The sequence below is a fragment of the Miniopterus schreibersii genome (genome assembly GCF_964146895.1).
Source record: "Miniopterus schreibersii genome assembly, chromosome: 17".
Lineage (NCBI taxonomy): Eukaryota > Metazoa > Chordata > Mammalia > Chiroptera > Miniopteridae > Miniopterus > Miniopterus schreibersii.
In genome coordinates, this window is record NC_138117.1 from 38,834,291 (window position 1) to 38,855,537 (window position 21,247).

Genomic DNA, 21,247 nt, shown 5'->3' on the forward strand with positions numbered 1-21,247 from the left:
TCTTGCTAATGTCTCATGTCTATTTGATTATTAGATCAGCCAAAAGAACCTTGAGGGTAGAAGAGTTTCTTCCTTCCTCACAGCTCCATCACCACCCCTTTCTTGGGAAAATGCCTTCCCCTCCTGAGCCTCAGTGCCCTCAAAGAAAGGCAGGAGGGTGTTAACATCACCCACTTCCTTAGGCTGTGGGTTTAACAGAGGTTGTGCACTTTGAAAAGCTCTTTGTAATTAGAACAATCAATGCAACTATTAACAAGTATTTTTTAATGGGGAGAGATGAAGATTTTCACGCTTGCAAAACAAAATTAACTCAGGCAATGGGAAGTTGCTGGAAAGGACCCTCTTTTTGTTATTAACCTTCACCCGAGGATATTTTTTCCATTGATTTTTTGAGAGTGGAAGGGAGAGAGGGGGAAAGAGAGAGAGAGAAAAACATCAATGTGAGAGAGACATCGACTGGTTGCCTCCCGCACACACCTGGGCCCAGACTGGGGAAGGAACCCAGGTACATGCCCTTGACCAGGAATCAAACCCATGACCCTTGGGTGCGTAGGCCAGTGCTCTAACCACTGAGCCACACGGACAGGGCCAGAAAGGACAATCTTGATTTCCGAGGGGTCAGCCAAAGTCTTGCAGAGGCTGGCCTCGGCCTGTCCCCTCCCTGGTCCCTTTCTGAGTGCGATTTTGCTGGCTGTTTCTCATTTGCACAACAGCAGACGGCCTGATGTGATCAGAGGCGACCAGAGCCCGAGTGGGAGGAAGCAAGGGGGCCAACGTCAAGCCCAAGCTGTTGTCAAAACAGCCCATGAGGACTTAAGCAACAAAGAGGCCAACTGGCTGTTCAAAGAAAAATCTGGTGAACACGGTCTGAGGGATTGTGCTGGGGGTTCAGATGAAAACATAACTGCAGAAACTTCTGGGTACCCAGATACCCCAAGTAATTAAAGATATAATCAGGCCAGACTCTCACCCTACATTTGACACTCTCACCCCACACTTGACAGCCCTCCTGCAAGGAGAGGCAGCCGCCGGCTCTGGTTTTTCCACATTCCTGTCAGTTCAGATTATAGTCAGGTGGAGAACGCAGATCACAGACTGCAGAAGGCAGCTAACGAGGAAAGAGGCGACAGTGGAGTGAATGGCGGCCCCCAAGACATCCACACCAAATCCCGGGACCCTGCGGTATGAACTTCTTTGGAGAAAAGGTCTTTGTGGATGTAATTAAGTGAAGGATCCTGAGATGACACCATCCTGGATTATCCCTGGTGGAGGGAATATGTCCTAAATCCAATGATAAGTGTCCTTAGAAAAAGGCAGGAGATTTGAAACCGACAAAGCGAAGGCCATGGAGGGATGGAGGCTGGGACTGAAGTCAGCGCCACAACCCAGGACCGCCAAAGCAACCACAGGCTGGAAGAAGCCGGGGGGGGGAGGGTCCCTGGAGCCTCTGTGGGGACCGAGGCCAGGCCAACACTCAGGGACAAATACAGCCATCCAGTGTGGTAGTTCGTTCCTGCAGCCACAGGAAACTAACCCCAGGAGTGGCAAGGGCCAGGCTCACCAACCCCACTGCAGAGCATCTGCTGCCCCAAGGTATCATATGGTCACACCTCACATGGTCACACCTCACATGGTCACACTTTCTAGCTCAGGAGCCAGCAGTGGTGAGTGGACCACCCACAGGAAACGGAGCAAGTCTCCTCGTGCTGGGCCACCGAGGGGTACCTCAGACCCCATCAAAACTTCTCAGGTTCTACACTTTCAATATGTGCCCCTTATTGCACTTCAATCAAATGGTTAAAAAGACTTATGTTGTAAAGAGAGAGAGCGAGTGACTTGGTGGATATGAATGACATCACCCTGTTTGGTGGCATCAGCTCTCAGTGCCCACTCGCTGTGTCTTGTTTGTTTCTAGGCCCTACATGCCGGCAGCACACAATCACTCGGAGTGAACAACCGATGCAGGCCACGCTACTCACCTTCCCAAAGAGGTGGGACACCACCATGTCTGGAAGGGCTTGGGTCCACCCGGAGATCTGGGGAGAACAAACCAGGTGGGATTAAGAAGGCATCCTCAGTGGTGAGACGGGGTCAGCCCAACCCCATGGCCCTTGGGGTTCCTGGTACTCGGTCTGAGGGTGCCCCCTCGATGGGAACTCAGTCACCTGTCTCTGGTTACCTACTAGACCCGTGGCCCCTGGAAGGCAGGGCCTGGCTCCCCATCCGCTGCTTAACCTCATAGCCTGGGGCACAGAAGATGCAGGCGCAGATGTGCTGAAGAGACCCACCCTGCTCCTAGCTGTCCCAGCTCCAGAGTGCACCAAGTCAGCAGCAAGAAGGACCCCATCCACTTCTAAACACACACTGACCTCCCCAAGTCTACACCTCAGGATCTGCTTAGTTCAAACTATCCTTCCTGTATCATAGTCTAGACTGTCCCCTAAGCCACTTTCCTCTCTCTGAATATACTGAGGTTATTATAGAAATGAATGACCTTCTCCTTTTTAGCTCTAACAACAATGCTAGGCTAGGTACACAGCAGGAGCTCTGTAAATGCTAGATATACAACAAAAGCTCCAAAAAACTAGATATATGTGGGAGCTCCATAAATGCTAGGCATACAGCAGGAGCTCCATAAGTGCTAGGCATACAGCAGGGGATCCATAAATACTAGGTACAAAGCAGCAGTTCCATAAATGTGTGCTGACTGCTGGGGGTCCCCAGCTGTGTGGCCCAGGGCAGGCTGCAAAGCTGCTGGACCTCAGACTGCTCATCCGTAGCTGGGACTGTCAGGAACTTCAAAGTCCCAGGTCACGATGAGGATTATGGGAGCAACTACACATGTAACAGGATATGACCCCAGTGCCTGACACACAGTAGGCCCTTGATGTAGGTCTTTTTTCTCTGGGGCTGGGGTTGAAAAGGAAGGAAATGGTGCAGATATTAAAGCCCCACACACATTCCTCAGGCTCCACGTAGCCGATGGGTAATGTCCCCAGCCCTCCACATCTGGCTCAAAAGAGCTACTGAGAAGCCAAACTGGCTAAGTGGAATGTCACTTCCTTTGCTGGAAAATAAAATAGAAAACAGGGAGTGTGTTCCACTCCCGAATGTCACGCAGGCAGGAGGGAGGGCTCCGGCCTCCTGGCAGAGTGTTCCAGGAAGAAATGCAGTATCAGACTGGCTGGCCTGGACACGGGGGGGGGGCATGACCCTTTTAATCCTATGCTCCCCGACAACCTCCCCAACCTTGGAAAAATACACTTTCAAGATGAGAAGCCAGGATCACCCCGGCTTGAAATGCTTTATCCTGTTTCATTTGGAACGGTTTCCCCATCTTTTTGGCAAATACAGGGGGTTTTTATGAAAAAAACAATAATCATTTTTAAATAAACAAGGGACCCTAGGCCACCAGCCAGAGCAGAGCTTCCTGAGACAATGTGGGCCCCTTGTGCTCCAGGAAGGGACGTGTCCTGCCCCTTCTATGCCCAGCCTGGTGGCGCTTGGGTCGAGGTGGGCCTTTGACGCCTGCTGAATGCGAGCGTGAGCCCAGCACAGAGGGGAGGCCCAAGGGCTGTGGGCCCAAGGGCTCCGCATTCAGCCCCAGTTCTCTTTCTGCCTGGCTTTGTGTGACCCTGGACAGCTTCCCTAACCACTGAGAGCCTCAGTTTCCCCTCTGTAAACGGTATGGCAACCCTACCTCCGGGAGGTCCCATGAGGATTAAACATGTATTGTCATGCATACACAGCAATGGAGAATTTAAAAAGCACCAGGTAACCATGCAACACACGTTAGCTAATTATTACTGTGTTAAAACTAAGTGACATAAAGTCAGTACTAAATGCATATTTCCTTTTCATTAATAATCGGTGGGTTCCTGGAATTAGAGGCATGTGTCTTGTTCATCTTTTTATTCTCAGCATCTTGAGAAAAGCCCAGCAGATGTTAGGTTCCCAGCAAATACTCCAACCCAGAGGATGCTGTCAAAGCTGGCTCGGGGCGCCTGCTGGCTTAGACCACAGTGTCCTACTGATGTCCCCATGGCCAATATCTGAGGCCATGCTTACTATTCTACGCAAAGCAGAGGAAACCTGCTCTCTTGGCTGGGGGTGGGCATTAGGGGGTGGTCAAAGGGTGTGACTAGGAGGGCTCTTAGTTACATTGCTCCTCCGGGCAGAGGTGAAGGCACCTGCCCCCTGCATTTTGGGACCCGCCAGCCCAGGGCCCAGGCTCACCTTGGAGGCTGCCCAGTCCATCCAGCCTTCTGCACAAGGGTTCACGTTGATGAGGACCAGGCCCTCCACCATCTCGGGGTTGTTCAGCTGCAATTCAGACACGAGGTGAGAGACGCAACCCAGGAATCTGAGATCCTACAAACTTTAAAGTCAAACCAAGATGGAGAAAAAGACCAGGAAAGGGCTCATGTGGGCCACAGAACAGGTTGCTGCTCTCAAGAGTCTATGGCCCCCACCCCATGCAGACGGAGTTCCTAGCTCCAGAAACACTGGATCGGGGTCCCAGAGGGAGTGGAAAGAGGAAGCAGAAGCACATGTGCTTGGCGGACCTGCCATGGACAGCTCACTTCCCCTCGCTGCCCCTCAGCTGTCCCAGCTGTGAAATGGGTATATCACACCACCAACCTCATAATCAGGCACATAAATGCTCTTTAGTAATCAGAACGAATTCTACTACTTCTAGGAGATATATATATATATCACATAACAGGGTATCCCAAAAAATGCATACACACTTTAACAGTAGATTCTATTACAGCTTGAAAATGAAATGAATTTAATACACACTGCTTTTATAATTATTCAAAGTGTGTATAAATTTTGGGGGACACACTGTATATAGGTGATACCATTTAGACCTTTTATCTGCTTGGTGCCTAGGTGGCCAGACCACTTTGCATTCATGTCAGCATTTCTGACCTCCAGCAAAGCCCAGCAAACAATAGGCTGTCAGAATACATATGGCTGAATAAAATGAGCATTGTTGCATTTTTAAACAAGTGTTCGGTGAGGACACAAAGGACCCAGTAGCCAGCGACTTGGGCCCGCAGTAATGTAAGTGACAACTGTCATGTTAACACAGGTATCTCTGGTTCTAGTTTAGAGTTAGTCAGGAGCCAATAGTCCCCCGACTCCAGAAGCTACCACAAGAAGCAGCGGAGTAGAATAGGTGGTGATGGGGGGACCTGTCCACAGTCTCCTGCTAAGTGAGCAAAGCCAATGATGAAAGAAGACATCTAGGATGGCATTTCAGTGCAGGGAAGGGAAAAGCTGGGAGTATGTAAGTGACACACACACCCCACAATGCGAGTTGTGCTTCTCCCTCGGGAAATAGAATGATGGGTCATTTCTTTTTCCCTTTTGGGATTTTTGATGCTTTACCAATTTCCTTCCTTCACCTTGAATTTTATTTAAAAACATCATCTTTTTAAAATGCCCAAGAACTCACAGCAAACCGAGTGAGGATGTAGGCGCCAGCCCCAGTTCCCATGCCAATGACGCTTTTCACCCTGAAAGCAGAAGTAAACTCATGTCACAGGAGAAGGGAGCCCTGGGAGCCCTGACCACCCTCTCATCCTCCCGCTCCTTGTCCCTAGGGAACCCTGCCTCCCCCACTGTCTGTCCTGGTCGTCACTGAGGATGGCTAGCAGGTGAGACAAAGCGGGGACACGCTGTTGTGCTGTGCCCTCGCGACCCGAAATGCATCACTCTTTATGGATTAACAGGGGGCCGTGACCTTGCAGGGACGCGTCCCTTTTCCTCGCTGCTCTCCTGACGGCAGCCGGGCTCCCAGACACCGCCTGACATTTACGGGAAGCCCTATTCCTGCTTCTTCCCGCTCCTGAGCTTTATTTTGGATTCTAAAACTTGGCATGAAAATAAACTGGGCAAGAAGTCTGAGGTATCATCATCGGACCAAAGGCTCAAGTAAGAAGGAAATGAGCACTGGAGGGCCAAGGGCCCTGATAGAGCAGGTGAAGGCTCAGGCAATCCTGTTCCAGAACATTCCATCGGAAAGAGAAGGCAATGAAAGAAGAGAAAGCAGGAAAGGATGGGGGTGGCTGTCATCAGGTGATGCCATCACTCAGGGAGAAAAGCCCAACTCGCAGGAAGCAGACAGGAATGAAGAGAGTGTGAAAACAGTGGGGACACGTGAGCCAGGCGAGTTTCTTCCCTGAGCTTTAAACTGCAGCCGCAATGTCAGGACAGACTGAGGCCCAAGGAGAGGCAGAGGCTAGAAGTCACCCCTCCCTGCAGGCTGGTCGGGGAGCGGACCCTTCTCCCTTACCCAAACTGGTGAAGGACTCCGGGCAGCATCTCGGCCAGCTGGTCCATGGAGGGGTACATGTACCTTGGGAGAAGCCAAGCAGAGGAGTCAGTGAGCCCGGACCCAGGGGCAATGAACGATGCCAGCAGGAGCAGGGCCCGGACTCCCCATTGCACCCCCCGTGGCCCCCTCATTGCAAGTACCCCTCAGCATACACAGCCTTTTGTGTTAAGCAAAGACGTCTCCACCCTAATTCTCCTCCCCCCTCTTTGTAAAATAAGCCTTTACCAACTGCTTCCTGTGTTCCAGGTCCCACCCCAAGCATCTGAGGAGCAGTATAAACTCATTTAATCCTTGCAATAACTCCATGAGGTTGCTATGATCTCTTCCCATATAAAGATTATACATATCGTGGAGGCTGAGGGGTTATATCAGAGACTTGGCTTAGAAGAAGAGTATATTTTACAGCAATAAAAAAATTAAAAGCCAGTCTAAAGCCTCCCCCCGCCACCTGTTTCCACCCTGCGAGGCTTTCTACCCCCTCCTGGGGCTCAAGGCTCCTCTCTTACCCCACGGGGAAGGATGCAGCACCATCCTGCTGCCCAGGGGCGTCCACGTGGCAGACGGCAAAGTGCTGGGTGATCTCCTGCATGTCCTCGGAGTTGAAGAGGGGGTTGTAGCAGGTTTTGTCTGGAAATCAGGCAGGAGAGAGAAGAGGGGCAGAAGTGAGGATGGACTGAACTAGTTTGCTCCATGCAAAGCGTCTTCATTTTGTTTCTCTCCTATTCAGCAGAAGGAAACGAACTCACAAGCAAGAACGCCTACCTTTTATTCTCCTGTCCCACTTTCCTCTGCTGATAAAAGGCAAGAGAAAGGAGTGGGTGCGGAGGTGGAGACGGTCCCTAAGAGCCACTGTAGGGCTGGTGGATGAAGGGGTCTCCTGCTTCCTTCCCAGTCATTCCTGGCCATCATGGCCCTGATATGAGGTGGGGTTACTCCACCGACACTCTCTTTCTCCCTGGGTAGCCTAAACCCTAATATCAGGGATACTGGCCAGAGATTTTCAAACAAGGAGGAGCATAGGAGATAAAGCATGGACCTCTCTCTCCTTATATGGCCATGGATGAGTCGAGAGGCTCTAATTGTTGAGAGCCTGAAGCAAAGATGGCCAGCAGGTCACCAAGCCGTTTCTCTTTTCTTCCTGGGCACACAGCTGAACTACATTTCCCAGCCTCCCTTGTAATTAGAGGCAGTCATGTGATTGGGTTCTAGTCAATAGCTTTCGATGCTTGCCACTCCCTCATAACACCTGCTACTCAATTCTCCAGGTTTCTCTCCCTTCATCCACCTGCCAGAGACAGAGGAACCAGCAGAAGCCTCTGAGGCTCCAGGGGATGACAGGCTCCAGGGGATGGCAGAGCCACAGTGGGAAGGAGCCTGGGTCCCTGAATCACCATGTGGAAGGTGCCATACAGAATGCCCACTGAGTTGTTAAATGAGTGAGAAATAACGTATATTGTGTGAAGCCACAAAGGTTCTGGGTCTTTTGTTACAGTGGTTAGCTTGCTGTAACTAACAATGAGCCTCTCTAAAACTGGGGCACATCACCTCCACATGCAATTCCATTTCCTCACCAGGGCCCAGTGAACTAAAGTGATCTCTACCAAAGTACCTAGCACGGGATCTGACACATAATGGACACAGGGAGACACATAGGGAGGAAGTGAGATAAGAGATGTGAGAGTGAAGAAAATAAATGGTTTTCAGTGAATGACTTCATCTCCAGCCTCAAGGGTATTAATTTAAAAAATGTAAATCAGGCAGTCTGTCAATCAAAAATCAAGCAAGCGCCCCACTTGCCATGTTCAAGTTTACAGAGATTCCTGGAGCAGGAAGGCCTATAAGTGCCTTCTGAGTCATCACAGGAATATTCACCTCTACTCTGAATCATTTTAACACGAAGTAGCTCTTATTCCGTCCCCATCTGTGAAAAATGGGGAGCTCACATTGGTAACACTTTGTGGTCATCTTAGGAATTCAGTCTAAACATTCACTGCCGTGTTCAGAAGAGCCAAGAAGTGGCAGCAATCCAAATGTCCATAGACTACAGAAAGGATAACAAAATCTGGTCTGTGTACAATGGAAGATCATTCGGCAAAAGGGAATGAGGTCCTGATACGTGCTACAGTGCGGACGAACCTTGGCAACACCATTACAATAAGATGTCCAGAACAGGCAGATCCTTAGAGACAGAAAGTAGACTAGGGGTTGCCAGGGCCTGGGGGTGTATAAAAAATTGGAGGTGACAGGTAAGAGAACAGGGTTGGGTTTTTTTCCAGAGTAATAATGTGCCAAAATTGATTGTGATAATGGTTGCACAACTCCGCAAACACTAAAAAGCATTGTACTCATTCATTAGAAGTTACTGTCATACAGACGGGCAGTGGGGGGCTCCCTGAGTTCCCAGCAGCTCCAGGCACACAAGCAACTCCGTGCCCCTGTGCAGAGCATTCCAGACTCTGTGGCAAGAGTTCTTCCCAGAACAGCTCCAGGAAGTCCCAGCAAGACTGAAGCAGCTGGGCTCCCCGCCACCAGCCCTTCCCAGCCGTCTTCCTCCACCCCTCGGCAGGAGCAGGCTCACTAGAAAACCATGGGTCCCTGGAACTTACGGTTCATGCCAATGTCGTGGTAGGTGAGGATGACAGGCCGGCTTCCCTTGGGGGTCCCGCACAGCGTGACGTGGATGGAGCCATGCAAAGTCTCGATGTCCTGCTCCTGAGGAAAGACAGCGGACAGAGGGCCTGTCATGGACGTGCAGGGCTGCGTGGCTTAAATCTGACTGCGGACACCCAGGGGGCTCCAGCTGTGTTCTGAGGAAGCTCCTAGTACCTTGGCACTTGGTCGTGAGAGCACTGGGCTTTGGGTGGCAAATCTCTGCCCCAAGAACCCTGTCCAAGAGTCAGGGAGCCAAGGGGAAGCTGAAGCCCACGGAGAGAAACAGGATTTAACCCACGAGGGGGCTGCAGGGCTGGGGTGAGGGGAACAGGCAGGCTCCCATCCTTTGAAATCCATGGTTGTGGATCTGAGGGACATGACTCAGAGAAAAGGAGGGAAGGAGGGAGGGAGGGAGGGAGGGAGGGAGGGAGGGAGGGAGGGAGGGAGGGAGGGAGGGAGGGGGGAGGGGGGAGGGGGGGAGGGAAGGAAGGAACCCCAATCCCCAGGCTCCACTTCCAGAGCAGGAAAGGGCGGCATCTCTGTTTTTAACAAGAACCCGCCCCCTTTCCTGACACAGGGGCTTCCTGCTGCACTTTGAGGGCCCCTGAAGCAAACAGGTGTGGAGTTGGTAACAAGGGGGGTACATTTCCTGGGCTGCCACTGTGCGTCTGTGAAATGGGACATAATGCAACCTCGAGGTGTGGCAGGAGAAGTGTGCGTGTTTACCAGGCGATGGAGTAAACAGGGCGCAGTATGGGGGAAACCCCTACTCTTTTAGTACCCAGGCCTACCCCCAGCACAGGGGTTCTCCTGGGCCACCTGCCTTATCACCCCAATAAAATGAGTCTCCTGTACACAGAGCCTACCCATCTCCCCAACCCCCTTCTCTCATCCCCTCAGCACCAACACTCCACTCCTGCCTGTGGAGGCACTGTGAAAACCCAGGCCTTGGAGCACCGGCCCAGCCCCCAGGGGGGGCCACAGATCATCTGTGGAGCCCAGAGTGGCCCTGAAGCTGCAGCAGGAACAATGGTCCATTGTGGGGGCCTCATTCTCTATTGTCTCCCCAGCTGACCCACAGGGTACCCTCTAAAAATAGGCCAGGCCAGGCAGTGTCCCCACCAGCCTGGGACTTCAAGGTTTAAATCCAAGTTCCACCCCTCTGCGCTCCCGGGCCTGCACCTGTAAGAAGAGAGTGAGGGCCTCACCCCCAGAGCAGAAGAGGTAGGCTTGGGCCTGGTGCAGAGGGTAACTCAGTCATGGTGGCCTGGGCCCCACCTTGGTGCAGGTACAGGACACCCAGCCCTGGCTGGCATCAAGGATGTCCCTGGCAGTCCCCCAGGGGTGGGGATGAGTAACGGATGTTGACTCATCGCTTTGGAGGTCTTAAAGTTATACAGCTGTGGAACTAGAAGTAAATCTGTCCAAGAAGACAGGGGCTGCCTCTGTCTGTTTACTGTTACAGCCTCCGGCCCTGGCACAGCTAGCTGCCTGCTCCCAGCAGGTGTGCAGGATCCGTTGGGTGAAGAGAGGGTAAGCAACCTTCCCAAGGTCACACAGCTAGAATGGTGCAGAGGGATCTGAACCTGAGACCACCCAAGTCCAAAGCCTGTGCCCTTTGACGTCTGTTTTACACAGTGTGCCCGGTGTCACGTGAAGAAAGGAAACCTTTACTGTGTAACGTGCACTGTGACTCTCTAGAGAGGGATGTAGTAAGTCAGGTCCCCCACCAATGTGGCTGTGGATGGCTTTTTATCTCCCCAGGGTCTCCATGAAGCAGCAATCCTCGGGGCACGTCCTGGGGTACACGGGCACACAGAACAGAGGACTAACATCTGCTCTTCCCCAAATGTGCATCTGGCCCACACTGCAGAAATGTGCCACAGGTATGTCAGACACAGGGCACATGGGCCCTCTTCTCTGCCTGTAGCATCTCCACAAGAACAAATGCCGGTTTTACAGCCACCTCCCCAACCTGCCTGCCAATTCCTGGAGGGCAAGGCTGGCTCTGCTGTCTCAGGTGCTGGCCCAGAGGAGGCACCTAGACATTCATACAGTCTACACCGCCATAAACTGGTAAGTGGTAAAACGGCAGCCACCCCTACTGTCTACACTGCTTGCCAGCTGGCAGACAGTGGGAGCAGCACCTGCCGCCTCTTTGGGCTGCCAATCTTGGCTTGGGAGCTTTATGAATAACTGCAGACGATGCTGGTTGGCCTCCCAAACATGTCTTGTTCCTTCTTATGACAGGACGCCCAGCTGGCAAGGTGCTGATCAGTTCTCCCCTTCCCCATCTGCCTCCTAGCCAAAGGTGGTCAGAAGACCCAGTTCTGGCCAATGAGATGTCAGCAGAACTTTCTGGCACTTTGAGAAGAATTTTTTAAAGGGTCAAACTTGGCCTTTTGATTTTTTGCTTTCACTCCCCCACCTGCTTACTACCTGGAATGTGGATGAGATGTTAGGGATTCAGCAGCCATCTCATGAACATGAGTATAAAAACTACATGCTCAGGATGACAGAGCAGGAGCAGGAAGGAGTCTGGGACTGCGTGACATTCACACCTGCTGTATCAGGCCTTCTAGGTCAGCAAAAATAGCAAACATTCCTTGTTTAGGACACTGTTGAGTGATATGAATCTTAATGACACATCCACCATGCCCCCTTGGCCAAGTCATCGGACTTTTCTGAGAACTCCCTCAGCTCTAAAATGGAGTAAATAACAAGCCTATCAAGTCACGGAGATGCTCCCAAGACTAAAACCGTGGTAGAGCCTGGGAAGTATTTTGCAAAATGTAGGTTTCCATGTCCATTGTTGTGGACCCCTGTCCCAGAGATGGGTACTCTGCAGCCACAGGGCCACCCCAATGGCTTAAGTCAACTGGCTGAATGATCCAGGGGAGCCCTGAGACCAGCTGCTGCCTCCTCCCTCCATCATCAGGCCCCAGGGAGACACCGAAGGCCTTGGACTGTGAGAAGATGACAGGCTTACACACACCCTACGTCAGCTGCTGCGCTGGGCTGCCCCTCTCCTCAGTCTAGCCCTGGTCAAGGCATTTCCCAGGGGCAGAGCGGGCCCAGTGGAACAAGGCACAGAGCTGATTTGGCTAGTCAGACACAGCATTAAGTCAAGGCTTCTTGAGGAAAGAGAAATGAGAACAGAGTCTCAAGACCACCCTCTTGTTGAGAAATAACACACAGCGCCCCCCACCTTCCTGCTTCCCCCACAGTGGGGGGGGGGGAGGCCTGGTTGTGCCATTGATCTTCTTTCCGTTGGGTAAGGAGTACACAAAAAATGAAGGGTGACCACGGGGTATGTGTGTGGCAGGAACACAGTAGTATCTGCGTATAAGGACAGCCACCCCCTCACTGAGCAAATACTATAAAGCTAGGATAGCCGTTTCACAGAGAAGAAATGCCAGCCCAGGGGGCTGAAGCCTAGCCGCCAAGGGCACACAACTGCAGGGGCTAAAGCCTAAGGGCCAAGGGCACACGCCTGCAGGGGGCTAAAGCCTAGCAGCCAAGGGAATACACCTGCAGGGAGAGTAAAAGTTCCAGATAGGTCCTTGGGCCTCCGAGCCCTGAGCCCAGGGGCTGCAGCAGGCCCCCAGGACACTGGGAAGATAAGACGCTGGACCTGTGGCTTCTCCCTCCGTTTCTCAGGTTTCTCTACTGTTGTGATCACATCAAGAAAAAGGAAAGAAGTTAGAGTCGGGAAATGAGCTGCTGCGGGCAGAAAGCCATTAGCTGGGAATACAGAGGGAAGCTAGACCCACCCTGCCGACTGGAATTCTCCAAGGAAGAAGGAATTAGGAGCAAAGTCTTTCTTCTGTTAGGGAGAAGAGAGAGTGGAGGTCCAGTGTCACCCCAATAAATTCAATAAAAAGGAGAAAAAGAAAGAGTGGAGGGATGGGCATCCACAGAGCAGAGGAGGGGGCGGAAGGAGGCCTGCATGCTGAGTCTGAGGCTGTTTATTTCATGTGCGCGACACCTCGGGGACAGTGATGCTCCCTCAGTTTTATGAATTACAAAGCTAAGCCCCTGGGAGTCCAGGCCACTGGCCAGGCCTCTGGCCAAGGGCACATGGCTGGCAACAACAGAGCTGACCTGACCCTGCTTCTGTCCCCTGCACCTGCCCCCAGGGGATGGGCATCTACACTAGGTCAGCCCGGTGGCCTGGACTGGACAGACCTGGGGAGAAGCCCACCACGGGGATGCTGGGGGGGGCGCTCTTCCCCCACTCCACCAGGAGGGCATTCCTAAGAAACCCACAGAGGAGGGGAGAAGAGGCAAAGCCTGGCTTTGCATTGACCCAGATGAGCGCCACCTCCATCTGTCACGGGTTTGCTCTAAGTCCCAACGACTTCCCTAGGAAGTGGGGCTGGAAGAGGGAGGGATGGAAAAGGGTGGGCTGAGGATTTCCAAGCCTTTGACTTCTGCCCACCTTCAGTCAGGGGGCGTGAAAACAAGAAGCAACTGTGTGGAAAGAAAGAAATTAGGAAAAGGTCACCGTTTCCATTTTCCCTGGGAGCTGATCTGCTTCCAAGAGAAGGGAAATAAATCAGCCCTCCCCCAGCCTCCAAGGTCAGATGTCCCTCTGGCCCAGTTCCACCAGACAGGGACTTCCAGAGCTGGAGCCAGGCTTCAGGAGACACTGCCCATCACCCTCCTGCCCCAGCCCCTCCGCTCCCTCCACCCAGAGGCCTGGAGGGTAACATCAGCTCCCAGCCAGCAGAGCCCTGGTGAGCACACAAACACAGATTCCATGGAAACCAAACCAAACCAAATCAGATCAAACCATCTGTACAGGGAGAGATCCAGGTGGAAGGAATTAGAAACAACAAATCCAGCAGGAGAGGCGATCCGGGGCCGCGGGGAGAATGATGGATGGAGGGCTCAATTCTGTCCCCCACCTCCAGTCAGTGACATGGACTTTGGCTCCAGACATGGAGACTGAGTCAGATTTCATCATTTCTCTCATCACTGAGTGACACTGAGCAAAATCCCTTAAACCCTCTCTGGGCCTCACTCTGCAGTTATAAAACAAAGAGAGCAATAATTCCTCTCTTGAAGGGTTGTCGTGAGGATTAAATGAGATGATGCAGGAAGAGAGGTCAGCCCAGTTTCTGGTGTACAGATATCAGCTAAAACAGCTCCCATGTTTGTTACATATTTAGGAGTCAGGTGGGCCGAAATGTAGGACTATCTCGACAGCACCCCTTGGCAAGTTTCTTAACATCTCCAGACTGGTCTGTCATCTGCCAAGGAGGGTAATATCTCCCTACCTTGTCAAAGAAGAGCTGAGACAATGAGTGAGCATGCAAATATTAACTTGCTCCCTCCCCTCCCCTTAGGGGCCTTCAACAAAGCCTCCCCACCTGCAGCAGAAGGGGTAGGGCTGAATCACAAAGCACCTGCCAACTTGAATATTCTTAGATTCTAGAATCTTAGTCAAAGAAAATAAGCCAGAACCCAAAATACTCCCACCTACTCCAGTCATCAAATTTGCAAACACAACTGCCCAGAACCTCCTCTGCAAAGCCAGATCATACCACATCCTTCCTGTGGCCACAGTATCTCTGGCCAGCAGCCCACCCTTCCCCGAGCTCTGAGGGCTCCGGAGCCTCTCCAAGGGGTAAAGCAGAGTTCTGGGAGCAACTGCCAGAACCTCACATGCCCGGGCACCAATTGATTTACCTTAAAACATCACCTGGGCCAAATCAAACAGCCCACCCTAAGGTGATGTCAGCCAGGGAGAGATAAGGCCGCGAGGCCGTCTGCTCTGTCAGCAGAGCTGTCTTCTGAGATAGGCCGCCCAACAACGGGGCCAGCAGCAAACCCCTCCAGCAGCTTCTCACTACTGTAGAGCTCTGAGCTATGCTGTCTATTTTGATTCATGAAACATACGTACATATATATTTGTGTATATATCTCCTTGACTACTTTGGGAAAGGAAAAGTGAGCCTGCTTGAGTGAGTCAAAATGCTGGAGCACCAAATATTTTTCAAGAAATAACGTTGGCTGCTTTCACACAAACACAATGAGGCAGCTCTGACTCCTTAAATTCAACTTCCAACGAACTGGCCAGGCAGGGCCCATTTCAACAGGCAATGAGACGCAAGTAAAGAAGTAGGTGAAGGCAGGTCCCCATGAAGGTGTATCGGCTCCTGAGTCCCACACCAGCTCACCCTCAATGGGTTAAACATTAGTCCGCCAAAGTTCTGTGCCAATTACTGCCTGAGCAGATATTTTTTTATAGAAAGAGCAAAGGTGAGATGAAACCTAGCCCGCAAGGCCTAGCTGGCTCCTCCAGGTTTAACGCTGCAGTAATGCATCCTGACTGAGAGAACTGGGCTGGGCCAGACAGAGTGGGGTTCCCTGGGGCCCTTCACAGCTGCTGGCCATGGAAGAGCCTCAGTTTCCTCATTTGAAAGTACGGATGATGATACAAGTCCCCAAAGATTCAACGAGAGAGCAGGGGCAAGCCTGGCCCCTGGTCTGGCTCATCAGAGGATGCTGACATCCCCAGCATGCAGGAGACTGTCATTTTGTCCCCAGGCTGGGTCCTTGACCACAGCTCTGTCATTCTCTGCTCCTGGCCCTGTGAGCAGTAACCCTTTAGGACACAGAGAACATCAGCTATCACACTGTGCTGCATCTTCCGAAGGAAACCCTACAGTGACCCACAGCCAAGATTTTGGAGACTGTTGGAAATCTGGGGGAACTTCCATAAATATGGTGAGTCAGCTAGATCTAGGAGCCAAACCCAAAGCAACACAGTTTATACAAAGATTGGAACCAGCTTGACAAAGTGTCATTCAGTAGTCACATTCAGCTCAAATATTGTGATTCATCAGGAAGGCTGAGCCTACGAACAGCTTACAGGAAAAACTCGTTTCACCCCTGGCTGGTGCAGAAGCCAAGCCAGAGGGGCCTTTGCAAGTGCTGTCACCTCTGCATTGACTGATCGGTCCCTAATCTTCTTGGGTCACTTGCTTGGCTCCATCTATCATTCAGGCCTCAGTTCAATGTCACCTCCTCCAGAAACCTTTCCTGACCCCTCAATTTAAGGCCACACCCCATCACATCAGCCTGCTCTATCATCTTCCAAACCGTACAGTAGTTGGAATTGTCATGTTCACTTAATTTTTCATATGTGTGTTTGCCTTCCCCTTCCAGGTAGTCAGGAGTGGTTTCAACCAAGCACACTGCTTGGGTTCACACCCAGCCCTACCCCTTTCCAACCCTGAGACCTTAGGCTAGTGACTTGACCTCTCTGTGCTTCAGGTTCTCCACCTGTAAAATGGGTGTAAGACTCATTTCAAGCATTAGATAAGCAAAACGTGTGATATGCTCAAAATGATGCTTGGGGTATGTTCCATGCTCACTAATGCTGAGCTCTTAGTCTAGAATGTAGGTTCAAGCAGGTGTTTATTAAAGGAACAAAGGATGCACTATCAAAAAAATGCCCCCAACTTCACAGGAGAGCTCTGGGATTAGCGAAGAGGGCTCAGCCCAGGCTGGGACCAATGTGGGCAGACCTCATCCTGCCTCTCCCAGCTCCTCTCTGAGGCTTCCCTCCATGATCTTCAGGTCCCCACTGGCTGATGTCCTGAGCGTGCAGTACCCTCGCCCACCCCAGACTAATCATCCTCCAAGTGGACCTGCCCCGGGAGTTGGGGCCAGCACTCCTAGTGTCTGCTCTACCAACTACCTGGCTCAGGAAACGGACTCGTAACTGGGCTTTGCAAATTATCAAGAACAACACAAAAGGGAGGAATTCTCTTCACAGGGAACAGATAAACTATGTTTTCCGGTTTGCAAATCAATAACCAAGATTTTTAAAGTCTACAATAACCATATGATTCAACGATTCCACTTTCGGGCATATACCCAAAAGAATTAAAAGCACAAACTCAGCTAGATACTTATACACCCACTATTTACAACAGCCAAAATGTGGAAGGAACCTAAGTGTCCACTGACAGATGAATGGATAAACAAATTGTGGTCTAGCCACACAATGAAATATTATCCAGCCTCAAAGAAAAGGAGAGTCTCACACATGCTACAATATGAATGAACCTTGAAGACATTATGTTACGTGAAATAAGCCAATGACAGAAAGATAAATGTTATATGATTCCACTTACATGAGATACTTAAAGTAGTTAAAATCATAGAGACAGAAAGTAGAATGGCAGGTGCCAGGGGCCGGAAGGAAAAAGACATTGGGACTTAGTGTTTAATGGGGACAGCTACAGTTTTACAAGATGAAAACAGCTCTGGAGATGGATGGTGGTCATGCTTGCACAACAGTGTGAATGTATTTAATGCCTCTGGATCGTACACTGAAAAGTGGTCCCGATGGTAACTTTTGTTATGTGTACTTAACCACATACATACACACCGAAAAAATCTCACAATAGAGTTAGTAGACTGGGTGTGGTATTGACCCAGCACTGACCGGGAAACATCACATCAGGGTCCTTGCCGTCATCCTCTCTCCACTGCCACTTAAACAAGACTGGAGTGGCTTTCCCCATTTCACAGATGAGGAAACTGAGGCTGAGGGGAGCTGAAGCAACTTGCTCTGTGTCAAAGAGCCAAGAAAAGGCAAATCTCTACTTGCCTGGATACCAAACTCAGGTAGGCACTTGTACAGCTGTCATTCACAATAGTCAGTGTTCCCAACCTCTCTCCCACTCTTTCCCCTCCCTTCCAAGGGCAATGCCAAGGTTCCCAGCCTCTGGATATGGGTGGCGGGCCAATCACTGGTATACAGATCGAGGAGGAAGAGTGGAGTGGTTTTTGGGAAAAGGAGCAAAATAGATGATGGAGATGCAGAGCTCAGATGGGCTGGAAGACGGGGGTACCTGGGTGGTGCGCAGGCAGAGGTTCAGGTGAGCACGTCAACCTGCATCTACCTGCATTTGCTCCTCTCCTCTTCTCGGGAAAGCCCACAAGACCTCACTGTGCTGAGGTTTCCTGTCCCATCCTCAGGGCCCAGCACAGCCTGGGGCCCACACAGGCTTTGGGATAACTATGAGCACAGGATTTACAGCTCCTGGGGTTCTGACCTGCCCCTCATCCAAAAGAGGCCAGCCCACTCTCCTGAAAGCTTTTTCTTGGAAAAGACTCAAGAGCACCCACTCCCCATTGCCCTGAGGCCAACCCTGAGCAGGGATGGAGCCGGTCAGCCACAGAGAAGACTGGTTTTGCTTTCCCAAGCAGAGTCAAGGACATTAAGCCTTTGCTTCTGCTCCCTCCCATCACAGGGTCCAAAGCCCACCCAATGTCTCTCCATTTCTCCCCCACATATCCCACAGCTCTACCCAGATTGACAGAGTTGAAGGGGCTGTGTCTCCCTCCTGCTTCTACAGGGAGTGACAGGCTTCCTTGGCCAGAACTCCAACCAGCTTCTATCCAAGGAGAAGGAGCCAAGGGTGGGAAACTAGCTTCCTTCTCTCTCCTTGACCCCAATGTCTGAACAACAATCTACTTTAAAGCAATGGAAAGAAGAGGGAAAGAGAGAACACAGAGTAGGGAAGAGGAAAAGGAGTCCATATCCTCTACTTGCCTGAACATCAAACTCTTGCAGGAGGCCGGTGATGGTCTGTGGAGAGACAAGGGAGATGGTCAGTTTCATCAAGTTTCCTTGGACAGAGAAAGAACTAATGTAACACATGGGCTTCTCCAAGCGCTGGGTCTGCATCTACCTTCCCTCCTCTGTGGAGCCTCCCTAAGAGAGACTTTCCTTTTTATCTCAAAGAACAGTCCAGCAGAAAAGACACATTAGCTGGATTCCTTTTTGACTATAGCCTTGGTGAAAAAAGATCTGAAAGTCTAAGCTGACCACAAGCTTGTGAGGTACAAGACTGTAATTAACCTATTAACTGGTCTCCTGATCTCCATCCAGGTGCTATGTTTTTAAATCTCAAACCTGACCATGTCACTGTCCTTGAATTTCTTCCCAGGCTGCCCATCATCGGATTAAAATTCAGTCTTCATGGGTGGACATGGAGAGCAGAGACCTCTAAACTTTTCCTCAACCCTGTAATTCTGAGTTTCCAGCCCAAATTCCATCTTTCACCAGAGGTATCTGGATTTGGAGCACGCATAGTCAACAGTATGCATCAGTAAACCATGGCCAGCCACCTGTTTTTGTAAATAAAGTTTTATTGGACACAGCAGGCCCATTCACTTCCACGTTGCTATGGCCACTTTCATGTTGTAATTGTGAAGCTGAGTAGTTGGCAACAGATGGTATGGCCCGCAGAGCCTAAGATAGTTACTATTTGGCCCTTGGCAGAAAACGTTTGTAGATCCTGAATGTAGAATCATCACAAGCATTCTGCAGCTTCCCTGGGCTTCTAAACCCAGTTGCCACCTATCTAGACAATTCCCCTCCCATCAGACGTTAGCTTCTGTATCTATAAAATACAGAAGGAAAAGTCTGTGACATACGGACCTAAAAGAGCAGTCACACCCAGAGCCACAAAGGAATCAAATGAACAGTCCATTCACCAAAGGCAGCTGGCCTGACTTTGGCTCCAAGCCCCACACATTGTAACTATGTAACTGAGAACAAATTAACCTCCATGAGACTCAACTTTCTCTTCTGTAAAAAGGGAACAATCACAGAACCTGGTATCTACCCAAGTACAGTCTCATCCTGTCAGTGAGCATGAGCGAGCCATGGAATGTGGCTGGCCCAGAGACGGCCTGCCGGACCTGGTTCATACACTCTAATTGTCAGTCTTGAAAGCATTTAGTTGACCTTACAGTGACTTCACTTTTGAGCCCGAGCTTCACATTTTTTAAAAGATGCATCATCACAGGCAGTTTTGCGGCTCAGTGAGAATTGGGATGTGAACATAGTTTAAAAATACAATGTCACCTTTATAGTAAATGTAAAGGCTTATCACAGCCATTGTCAGAACAGCTAGTTCAGGATGGATTGCGCCTGCTCAGGTCGTAGGGCAGGGGCTACTCTTTCTAACAGGGAGGCCTGGTTGACATGAAAGGTTTGACCAAAAAGATGATAAAAACTGTAGCAGCAAGAGCTCACGCGCATTGCTCATCTCCTCCATGCCAGACAAGGTTCTGACTGTTTCGTATCGACAGCCCACTCCATCCTCACTCTGCCCCATGATGTAAGCCCCAGTGTTTTAAAGTTGGGGAACTGGAGCGTGAGGAGGTTGAAGGATTTGCCAGTGGTGGACACAAAGCTGCTGAGTGTCACAGGCAGGAATTGAACTCAGGCAGTCTGGTCCCAGAGTATGTGTATGACCTTAACCTCCAAGTTATGGGGTAGCCAGAGCCTGTGGGCAGTGGGCTTCCTGTTGCATGCTGGAACCACAGCATAGAACCACAGCAGTAGGGGGCGCTTCGAGGAACTCTAGGTCAATGCCCTTACTTTACAAATGGGATCAGTGAGGTGTGGGCAGAAAAGCCCAGAGACTGGGCAAGGGGCCCAGCCCACAGTGCCATAGCACTTAGTGGCCAAGCTGTGACTTGAACAGGTACCTCTTGTCCCTTTGACAAGGAGACCTGTGGAAACAGGAAGTGGTGGACACATGTGTATGTGTGTGCGTGTGTGTGCATACGCATGTGTGTTCACACTGTGCACACACCTGTGCCCGTGCATGACTGTGCATGTGATGGGGGCATCTCCACTCACCTCGCCTTTCTCCACCAAAGGCTTCACCTCGGCCAGGTCCACGTCCTGCAGCTCCCGAGACATGTCCTTACAGTCACCTGATTATGAGGGGACAGAGGCCAGAAGGTTAGCACTTCTTGCTGAGGGATGTTTCCTGAAAGAAGCAAATTCGAGGCTAGAAAACGAGCCCTCACGCTGCCCAGCAGCTCTTACTTCCTGCCCCACACGTCACAGGTCACGAGGCCCCTTGGCCCCTCCTACCCACAGTGCCACCAAAGCCTTGCTCCTGGCACAGGAACTAAGGCTCATGTTGAAAAGGTGGCTACCTTTCCAATGAAACAGGTGGATCAACTCTCATAACCAGGTCCCACATCCAGTCCAGGACTCCCCACCACAACCTGCATTTTAGGAGACCCACATTGCTGATCCCAAAGTCAGGCAGCCCCAGGTTGACAACCAAAAGGGGACAGAAGGTCACAGGAGGCCCCCCATGTGCAGGCATGGCACAAACATCATCCTTCTTCACCCTCAAAGTGTCCCCAACAGAGGGGTGGCCACCTCTGTGCAGGACTTCCTGTTATGTGCAGGGG

The 21,247-nt window shown here is 51.0% G+C and overlaps 1 protein-coding gene across 3 annotated transcripts in view; it reads right to left on the bottom strand.

Annotated features, from left to right (window-relative positions):
• The window catches only part of NDRG1 (N-myc downstream regulated 1), a 43,126-nt gene that overhangs the window by 11,953 nt on the left and 9,926 nt on the right, over positions 1–21,247 (bottom strand). For all 3 annotated transcript variants that reach the window (XM_081117417.1, XM_081117416.1, XM_081117418.1), the window contains exons 2-9: positions 20,679–20,755; positions 18,576–18,611; positions 8,953–9,058; positions 6,853–6,973; positions 6,305–6,367; positions 5,465–5,525; positions 4,237–4,323; positions 1,980–2,036 (exon numbers count right to left, since the gene is read on the bottom strand). In XM_081117417.1, the coding sequence (XP_080973543.1) occupies positions 1,980–2,036; positions 4,237–4,323; positions 5,465–5,525; positions 6,305–6,367; positions 6,853–6,973; positions 8,953–9,058; positions 18,576–18,611; positions 20,679–20,741 (594 nt within the window). In that variant the 5' untranslated portion in view covers positions 20,742–20,755. The remainder of the gene's footprint in view (positions 1–1,979; positions 2,037–4,236; positions 4,324–5,464; positions 5,526–6,304; positions 6,368–6,852; positions 6,974–8,952; positions 9,059–18,575; positions 18,612–20,678; positions 20,756–21,247) is intronic.